Source organism: Physella acuta, unplaced genomic scaffold (genome assembly GCF_028476545.2).
Source record: "Physella acuta isolate Inbredline_101_S28 unplaced genomic scaffold, ASM2847654v3 ptg002062l, whole genome shotgun sequence".
Classification (NCBI taxonomy): Eukaryota; Metazoa; Mollusca; class Gastropoda; family Physidae; genus Physella; species Physella acuta.
Window position 1 is genome coordinate 34,586 of NW_026733565.1, and position 10,316 is coordinate 44,901.

General features: G+C 38.1%; 1 protein-coding gene across 2 annotated transcripts; it reads left to right on the top strand.

The window, feature by feature from the left end:
• The first annotated feature begins 1,400 nt into the window (after positions 1-1,400).
• On the top strand, positions 1,401-9,536 carry LOC131931948 (uncharacterized). Of its 2 annotated transcripts, XR_009384416.1 has the most exons (3): positions 1,401-1,510; positions 3,582-3,633; positions 4,229-6,070. XR_009384416.1 is itself a non-coding variant. In XM_059288782.1 (2 exons), exon 2 carries the CDS (start codon positions 7,626-7,628, stop codon positions 8,355-8,357), a length of 732 nt encoding a protein of 243 aa, XP_059144765.1. In that variant the 5' UTR covers positions 1,414-1,510; positions 7,623-7,625; the 3' UTR covers positions 8,358-9,536. The 2 variants fall into 2 exon arrangements, 1 of the variants encoding a protein (XP_059144765.1); XM_059288782.1 differs by lacking the exons at positions 3,582-3,633; positions 4,229-6,070 and adding an exon at positions 7,623-9,536 and having other exon boundaries at positions 1,414-1,510.
• Positions 9,537-10,316: the final 780 nt, after the last annotated feature.

Here is a 10,316-nt window from a genome sequence, read left to right on the forward strand (position 1 = left end):
TGGCAACGCAAATAGTTTACAGAAAAAAAAACAGCAACTGAAAGAAATGTATTTTAGGTATCTCTTCTGGTGGTGGGATGGAGGCTAATTTAAGATGTACAAAAAATATTTATAAAGAAAAAAATAAACTTTGACCACTGTCTGCCTCACCCACAAGAACTCCATTTATGGGCATGGCACATTCGTGTTATAAGAGGACCTCACAACTAAACAAACATAAACATTTAGCAGTAGACACATATGCATACAAACAGAAGCAAGCCTTGTAAACACAAAGGAATTTATACCAGTATAGTTTCACAGATGATTTCATCGTATCGCTTATACTTTGATAATATACTTGAAGCCACATAAATACACACACAGACTTTAACTTCAACAATAACACACATACACACATGTTAACGACTATGAAGTAACACAAGAACACAGAAACAAAACAGAACTAACACACACACACACACACGAAGGAACTATGCTCACACGCACACACAATATAAAATAATGTGAATTTTCATATACAAATAAACCTTTAAATATAGCAACACGAACACACAGACACTTCAAAATGGAATGTACATTATCTCTACTTCTTTCTGTAAATTGGTCACATAAACACACATGCAAGTCATTGCTAACATATAATCTTCTCCACTGTAACTAGTTAGTTTAAAAGTGAGTTTATTTTAAAAAAAACATACATTATTGCATAGTTATTTTTATATACAAAGTCTTATTTAACTTCAAAATCACAAGCCAAACACACACACAATAGCATTTTGTAATATAACAATGAGTAAGACAAACGTGTACACACACACACACACACTGACATAAACACGTATAAACGCTAATTGACGTAAACACACATACTGTGAATGGTCTACAATCACACTAACACATACAAACACAGGAATAAAACATGATGTCCCATAAACACAACATAAATAACCAACAATTACCTACGCACATATAAACATACTACAGACAAAAGCAGCTAATTTAATAAAGGGACATACACTCATAGAGGCCATTCAAACACAAGCTAACACTGTTTTTACAACGTATACTATCTCAAAAACACAAGATCCTCCTTTACCTATGTTATACAAACAAACAAACATTACATAGGCTGGACAGATATTTACTGACTCGCTTTATTTTTAAATCTTAAAACATAAAACGTTATAAAAAGTTTAAATATCACTTATAATAGATGTAGCCGGGTCATCGATTTTTAACTTTAAATTACTCAGCATTTTAACCTAGCACTTCAACGTATCACGTGATTACCCTCTACGACAAATTGTACCCTCCAACTTCCCCAACACGTCATACAGGATAAGGTCACGTGTTTGTCCTGTTTGTTTTCCCCAGGAATCAGCTCTACGAATTACCCTTAGAAAACCACGTTAGTGATTTTCGGGAAAATCCGTTTGCCGTCGAATATAAGGGATGATTTAAGTAACCAGCGTTACAATATTCTTTTGTTTCTTACATCGGACGTAAGGTAAGAACTTATAGATCTACTTACAGTATTACTATTAGTAGCATTTTACAGTATTACCATTAGTAGCATTTTAAAAAGATATCTAGCTATTGCTTTTAATAGAAGTAATTGATGAATGATTAGGAGTGTGTGAAGGACAATTAGTGATCATTAGGATTAACATACACTTACAATTGATTGCTTTCTTTCGTTGTTAATGTGTAGGCATTTTCCCTATAGCATTATATTATTTTTAGACTACAGACTATGTTTGTTGTAACTTTAGATTATAACCAAGGTAATTAAAGATGGCGTCAACACTTTCTCATGTATAGCGAACTGGAAATAGTATTGATTAAAAATGAGAAGGTGTAAATAACAAATGTATTTAGTATTGTATATTATGATGTATTTGTTTTTAAAATCTTGACTCAACATTATTTGACTTTCGTTGTCCGAAATAAATTTCAGACGTTGCTTCATGCGATTATATAATCTAATATGTTTCTGTAAAAGTAAAGTCGAGGACAATTTCAAACCAAGGAGCAGGTGAAGTAGAGTTTATCTGTTTGTATGATCTTTGAATATGAAGGGATAGTATAGTCAACACTATGCCCCAACGTGAGTCAGGTACCCATTAGAGCTGGGTCGACTCAATGACGTCAGACAGTATTCAGCCTTGGATTCAGAAATCAAGCCAGTCCAACGCTCAACATTCCAACCACGCCGTCCGTACATTGACTTTCTGTATACTTCGTTTAATAGTTAATTGAGAGTTCTTTACCACGCCAAAAACAGATTAGCAGTTTGAGTTACTAGCAGAGTTTCTTCCAGGCATCTCTTCAGGGGAGGAGGGCGAAGCCCAACCCCCCCCCCCCCCCCACGAAATTTTTTTACCGCCCACCCGAACGAAATGAAATGTATATAATTTATATAGATAATATATACTTTTAACAGTGTCCGCCCCCCCCCCGAAGAAAGTCTACCGCCCCCCCCCCCCCCCCCCGAAAATTTCAAGTGCCCCCCCTCCCGGAGAAAAAAGTCTGGAAGAAACACTGGTTACTATCATTAACAATGGTTAAGTTTCACCCTAACACTAGACGGTTTATAGATTATATCTAGTGAAAGTCATTTTCCAGCCAGTGTTAAGGGTTGCAGTGGCGTAGCCAGGATCGTCTCAAGGGGGGTGTTCCAATTTTTACCCGGGGACAAACTTTGGATTTGCACCGCCCCCTCCCCCCCCCCCTCAAACTTTTGATTTGCACCCCCACGTCAAACTTTCTATTTGCACCCCCCCCTCAAACTTTCAATTTCCCCCCCCCCCCCCTCAAACTTTCGATTTGCACCCCCTCCCCCCTCAAACTTTCGATTTGCACACCCCCCTCAAATTTTCGATTTCCACCCCCCCCCCCCTCAAACTTTCGATTTCCACCCCCATCATAATTTATATATATATATATATATATATATATATATATATATATATATATATATATACATACCGATGGGTCTATGGGGGGGGGTCACTCTAACCCTCCCCCTGCCTACGCCACTGATGGGTTGAGATTGATATGGTCGCCAATTTATTTCTAGAATAAACATAACTTAAAACCACAATTACGGGAAAAATTAACATCCTTCAATCAGATACATACAAAAAAAAAACCTAAATCTATAGGCTATTTCATTTTTCATCAATACCAGCGTTAAAAATCAAACTTGTAGAATAGAGACAAAGTGCATAGATATCAGTGGCGTAGGCAGGGGGGGGGTTAGGGGGGGGGGGGTCATAATCCCCCATAGACCCCTCGGTATATGTATAAAGTTTGAGGGGGGTGTACATCGAAAGTTTGAGGGGGGGGGGGGGTTGCAAATAGAAAGTTTGAGTGGGGGATGCAAATCGAAAGTTTGAGGGGGGTGCAAATCGAAAGTTTGAGAGGGGGGGGGGGTGCAAATCGAAAGATTGTCCCCGGGTTATATACTGCTGGAAAAAATTTACCCCCCCCCCCCCCCCCATGAGACGATCCTGGCTACGCTACTGATAGATATACGACCTGATGAGATTACTGTAGCATACGTTTTATTTCCCAAGCTTGAGACTGTCCTAGACAAGCATGGAGAACAGGCAACAGATAACTATCGAGGTAAGTGATCATTTCATTTCACATTCATGTTCATTTTCATGACTTGCATTACATCGGAAGTATAAAGTATAATGTCTTCATTATTTCTGACCTCATAAAGTCAATCATTTTTTTTTTAAATTTATCTTGGCGAACATTATCAAAGAGATAGTGTTGTGCTTTCAACAGCGGAAGTAGGTTTTTCTAGATTATATATATTTGTCAGTATCAAAACCGAAATATTAAGGGTTATCAATCATACATGGGTTTTACGTGATGCATATTACCAATTATTAGATGAGTAGTTCAGCCTCTGCCGACAACTCGAGACTGACTCCCAAAACCCCTGGGGCTCGATCGAACCCATGTTGAGAACCACTGTCTTAGACGATAACTTCCGCAATATTAGCGCGGAAGAAAATTAACAATTTGTTATAAATGGTTGGGGCAAATCAAGACAGTTCATTTAAACATATTTATATATAATACAAGTTGCATTATATTTGTTGAGTCGCGGAGTATTAAATACGTTTGACTATATTTTATTGTATTATGTTACAAAATTTCATTTATTTAGTGTTAGGCTTTTTTTTTAAAGTGATATTTTTTTGAACAGGTTGAAAAGAACGTCGATCTGCTTCTACTGGGTAAAACCGGAAACGGAAAAAGTGCCTTAGGGAACTCCTATTTTAGGGGTGTAAGGCATTCAACTCTTCATCTAGCGCCACTTCAGTGACCGACAAGTGAAATTTGACTTCAGGGAATACAACAACCGCGTCATCAAGGTGGTCGATGCCCCAGGGGTGGGGGACACAAGGGGAACCAGTGATGAAGCCTTGAAGATGGTGACGGACAAGCTGACTGACGCCGTGAGCATCAACCCAGAAGGGTATCACGCCTTCCTCCTGGTTGTAAGGTATGGAGGGAGATTTACTGAAGAAGACGTCAACGCCGTCACAATGCTGAAACGAGTTTTCGGCGAAAATTTTGTTAAAAAGTTTTGTATCTTGATGTTGACATGTGGTGACATCTTTGAACGGGACGCTGAGGAACATGGTCTTCTCTTCCACGATTGGTGCGGGCAACAAGTGGGCGTGTTCAAAAACGCTGGTGGAGGAATGCAATGGGCGTGGTCCTCCTGTTTGATAATTACACCAGAGACAAAACCAAAAAAGAGAAGCAACTGAATGAACTTCTATCTCTGGTAGACCAACTTCAGACTAAAGGACGGCGCTATACCAACGAGTATTTTGAAAAAAGCCAGCAAATCCCGTGAAAAGTACTTGATTGAGTCGAAAATTCCAGTCTTGCAAGAAACTACAATGAGAGATACAAGGTTGCTGATTCAGAGACTACAAGAGATCTGCACGCTTGAACCTGAGGAACAGATTTCACAGCTTCAGGATTTGCTACGGACGGGAGAATCGGTGGCTAACAATATCATTGAACAGGACAAGGCAACTGGCGCTTTGGTGAACATCATAGAGACAGTGAACTCACTGACCAACAGCATCCGGGATGAGATCACAATATGCGAGCGTTTTGATCAAGGAGAGAGAGAAGATCAAGCAAGAAAAGGAAGAGATGATGAAATCACGAGAAATGGACGAGGCAAAGATGAGAGCGCTGGAGGAACGCGAGAAACGAGCTCACGAGGCCCACTTGAAGGAACTGGAGCTGACGAGGAAGCAGATTGACGCGGCCGAGGCGAGATATAGAGCTGAGAGGGACAGGCCGCAACCATCTGGAGGTGGCTGTAATATTTTGTAGAGAATTGCAACCTCCAAATGTTTTATTAGTGTATTTGTTACATGTTTCCAAAGTAATGCCTAAATATTTGCTTTATAGAATTGTATCGTTATCTTTATAAATCTTGTTTTTTAGAGTGATATCAATATATTTCACTTGTGACTTTGCATTTATGAAATACTAGTAACTATGGCTAGCTTCGCTTAAAATTTTGAAATAACAAAAACAAATCTTACCATAATGCATGACCCACGTTACTAATACAAAAAAATGCTAAACTACACCATGTTTTAATTTTACACCAACCTTTGAAATATCAAATTAATTATGTATTCATTAATAAGTAATAGAACTCCTGCTTTTTCAGTTAGTTTTTATAATCTAGAGTTTTAATACATGTTATTGGAGAGGGTGGTTGGGGTGGGGGTTGAGACGGTAGCTTTCAAATACTATCCCTAAAGTTTGATCCTGGACTGAATTCTGTAGGAGGTCCCTGAGCGAGTCAACCCAACCCCGATATGTTCCTCCATCATGCAAGAGAAATCAAAAGGCGGCTGAGCTGATTGCGTATCTCACGTTAACTCGATAAGGTTTTCATCCAATGATCAACGGCGTCCGATCGGCTATTCCCCTGGTATTCCAGTTACTGGATGCGGGTCCTTGTCGTATTGGAAGCGTCTGTGTCGTCGGTATGCAGTGGCGTAGGCAGGGGGGGTAATAACCCCTCCATAGACCCCTCGGCATATATATAAAAAGTATGAGGTGGGGTGCAAATAGAAAGTTTGAGGGGGGGGGGGGTGCAAATTCGAAAGTTTGAGGGGGGGGGGGGGTGCAAATCGAAAGTTTGAGGGGGGTGCAAATCGAAAGTTTGAGGGGGGGGGGGGTGCAAATTGAAAAGTTTGAGGGGGGGGTGCATATCGAAAGTTTGAGGGGGGGGTGCAAATCGAAAGTTTGATGGGGGGGGGGGTGCAAATCGAAAGTTTGAGGGGGGTGCAAATCGAAAGTTTGTCCCCGGGGTAAAAATTGGAACTCCCCCCCTTGAGACGATCCTGGCTACGCCACTGTCGGTATGTGCCATAAAACTTAACCGTATATATTTAGTTTACATACAGAAATAAAAATTAGAAGACTATTTACAGGTGATATAAAATGTACGTGACTGAGTGTTGTTTTTATAACTGTTAGTATGCGTATTTGGTTGTTGATGTTACATTTTAATTATTTAAATACTTCGTTGTAATAAACAAAAATTGTAACTGTAACTGTGACACTTTTCTATTCAGTAACTATTTGTTTTTATTGATACTGTTAGTATTGCTCATGTCCTCTGCATCCAAGCGTATGTGCTGTACTAAATCCACAATTTTTACGGTTCTTATTCAGCGTTAATGTTTTTTTTTTCCTGTAGATTATTTCTGATATATTTGTCATTATTTAAATTATATGACTTGAGCTAATGTGGGTATACTTATAGTAAAAGTGAATACATTTATTGAGTGCTTTTTTATTCGATTTGTAGTTTCCTCTTGTCACTGTTGTGTTACAAAATGTGAACCAACAAAATAATCGTTGGCCCAAAATGGAAATCTTCACTGTTAAAACTAAAATATTTTACATTATTTTAGCAATCGAATACAGTTTAATGTATAGACCGTCACGTTTTGAAAGGGAACTTTACTTTTACTTTACCTATGGTCAGGTCAGCCTTGACAAGATATGTTCACATAAAACTGTGCAACGGAAAACTGCGCAAACAGAAATATAGGCAAATACAAACAAGTTATACAAATACGCTTAAATTATGTCATATGTCGTGCAAAAATGTTTTATTATGCTACAGTATGCATGCATTCTCTTTTCGTTAACGTTCATAAATGCTTGATTTAAGAAAACAAAAATGTCCCTGCGCACTTTTTTAGCACAGTTTTTTTTATTGCGCATCTTTCCAGTCACCCTCAAGATACTCTGTATTAGTTCAAATAAATATAGCTTGAATACTTTTAAAGTTATGCTTTAATAATCAAAGTATTTGTTTAATATTGAACAAACTTTTCATTAAAAAATGTAAGATAAAAAAGGTAGAGAAATTTTTTAAAATCCATGTTTAAAACATTACTATCTATTGGTGAAGGCTGCAATTGAGTAGGGCAACATAATTATTTGATTGAAATAAATTCTAAAATTAAAATGAGATTGTTTTTTTTTAATTTATAGCCAAACATTTTTTTTTTGTTTTAATGAGGTCATGTTTTTTATTCTAGAAAATGGCTGAAAATCTTAACCTCCTATTGATTGGTAAAACCGGAAATGGAAAAAGTGCAACTGCCAATTTGATTCTGGGAAACAAAGCTTTCAAATCCGAGTCCAGCACGAGTTCTGTGACCCTGAGCGTCCAGTCTGGCACCACGACACGTCATAACCGGACTGTCCAGATCGTGGAGGCCCCGGGGGTGGGGGACACCAGGCACACGAGGGGGGAGAGTGACCGGAACACGGTGGCCAACTTGTGTAGCGCCATGGCACTGAGCCCTGAAGGCTACGACGCGGTGCTGCTGGTGCTGCGGTACGGTGGGAGGTTTACGGAGGAGGACGTCAACGTCGTGACGTCACTGAAGAAAATTCTCGGCGCTGACTTTGTGCAAAAGTTTTGTGTTCTGGTACTGACCTGTGGGGACGTGTTTGCTCGGGATAGCGAAGATAGTGGTCAAACATTTTCTGACTGGTGTAAGGAACAAAATGGTTCTTTTGGTGTTTTAGTTCAGGAGTGTGTGAGCAGGATACTTCTGTTTGACAACTACACGAGGGACGAGTCCAAGATAGACGAGCAGATAACGAGTCTCATCTCCACGGTAGACGACCTAAAGCGACAAGAGCTCAAATATTCCAGACACAACTTTGAGCTGGCTAAGGTGATGCATTTCTGGTCGAGTCCAGGGCACCAGATGTCACTGAAAACGTCACGAGACAAATCAGTTCCATCAATGCCAGCCTTCTGACGTTGAGTAACCTGGATGTTGACCACAAGCTTGTCCAGTTAATGCAGCTGGTTCCTACGGTAGAACAAATCCTAAATCTGGTGAGCTCTGAAGATAAAGGCACCGGAGTTTTGAACAATCTGAAAGAAACAGCCGACTCTGTTCTACGGAGAATCCGAAACGAAATAACTTCATGTGAACAGATCAGAGCTGAGAGAGAGAGACAGAGAGCGGAGTGTGAGGAGGTAGAGAGACAGAGACAGTTGCTGGAGGCCCAGATGAGAGAGGCGGAGGAGCGAAGGAGACAGGAGGAAGCTAGGAGAGCTCAGGAGCTTCAGGCAGCTCAACAAGCTCTGGCTGAAGCTCAGCAGAGAGAAGCGTTGGCCAGACAACAGGCTGTGTATCACCAACATCATCAAAGTAGCAACGATTGTGTTGTTTTGTAAAGCTCAGCAAAGAGAAGCGTTGACAAGACGTAGCAACGATTGTGTTATTTTGGTAGAAAATCTGGCTAAACGCCAACTTTACTTGAGTAGCAGTTTACTTATGTACACATTTATGTTACAATCAAACTAGTCCTGTATTTTTTTTTTCATATTTAAGTAGACTATGCTTGTTATTTAATACAATAATTCTGGTTGCATTTCTTATTTCCTATTACCATGATGTTTCGCAAAAGAGATAAAAATTATAAAATCCAAATAAGATGTAATCATATTAAAATCAAAATAATATCAAGTCGCAATTAAAATCAAAACAATGTTTTTAATTATCATAATCAAAATTACATTTATTAAATTAAATCACGCGTAATTAAAATTAAATTTATAAAAATCATTATCAAAATGTAATTTTAATTTAATTTTAACAATTAAAATAAACATATTAAACTGTTAATGTATTAGAGGTCTCATTACAAATGTGAAACAGTAATTTTAAATAATTGAGATTTTGTGACAGTTAACTCAGTTTGTAAAAATTATTGTACCTTTAGTTATTATAACAGATTTATAACTAATTATTATTGATTATTATAATTTTTTGTAAAAGTCTAAATTAGCGAAACTACTTATGAAAAAAATTACTTGTACTTATACGTTAATTTTAAAACTTTTTATACTGTTTTTAAATTATAATAAGATTTAAACAAGATTTTTTTTTCATTTTTAAAATTCAAATAAAATCTTCTCTGTCAACTTTGACTTTGGTTGACTTAAATTGTTGATATTTTAATACAATTTGTAAGTGTGAGGCACTGGTTGAGTGCTCGTCTTCCTCTCTACTTTCACTTCAAAATAAAATTTTTGTTTCTGGGTATAACTGTATAAAGCGCGTTTGAAAAAAAAAACTGACCGTCGACAAAACGGCCCGCGATAAAATATTCCATGACCTATTATCCGACACTAGTATAGGCTCTATTTTAACTTTATTACAACATGACTTGATGGTACTCTGTAACGTCTTTAATTTCTTTGTTAAATAAATTTTACCTGGGTTTCGTTGAAAAATTGTATGTAGTGTTTCTTTTAGACATATTCTTCGGGTACTTGAAGCTGTGTTCCCCCCCCCCCCCCCACCCCTTCGAACCCTCCTTCACCCAGCTGTGTTTTTCTGTTATCTACAATACCCCAAAGTATGTGGCAACGGCGTTTTCTTTGTATTTGATTTTTTTTTTTTTTGCATGAGAAATATTCAACTTTAAAGGTAATTAATTCTAAACCTACTGAGAAATATTCAACTTTAAAGCTGAGTAAAAAAATGCATAGTAATACGAAAAACGATACGTGACGTCGCATGCAGGATTAGAGTAATAACTAGTCTCATGTGGGAAAAGTATACACAGTAATTGACTCTCAAGTAAAAAAATGAATTAAAAGCCATTTTTTGTATAATTTTAAAAGTGGTTTGCGTGAAGAGTTTCTTTCATGCAATTTTTCGGGTGGGGGCTAAGCCCCCCGCCCCCGAAAAAAACTCCTAAGC

Excerpts from the sequence above, each read along its gene's own strand:
- LOC131931948 (XM_059288782.1), top strand. The coding sequence starts at position 7,626 with ATGGCTGAAAATCTTAACCTCCTATTGATTGGTAAAACCGGAAATGGA.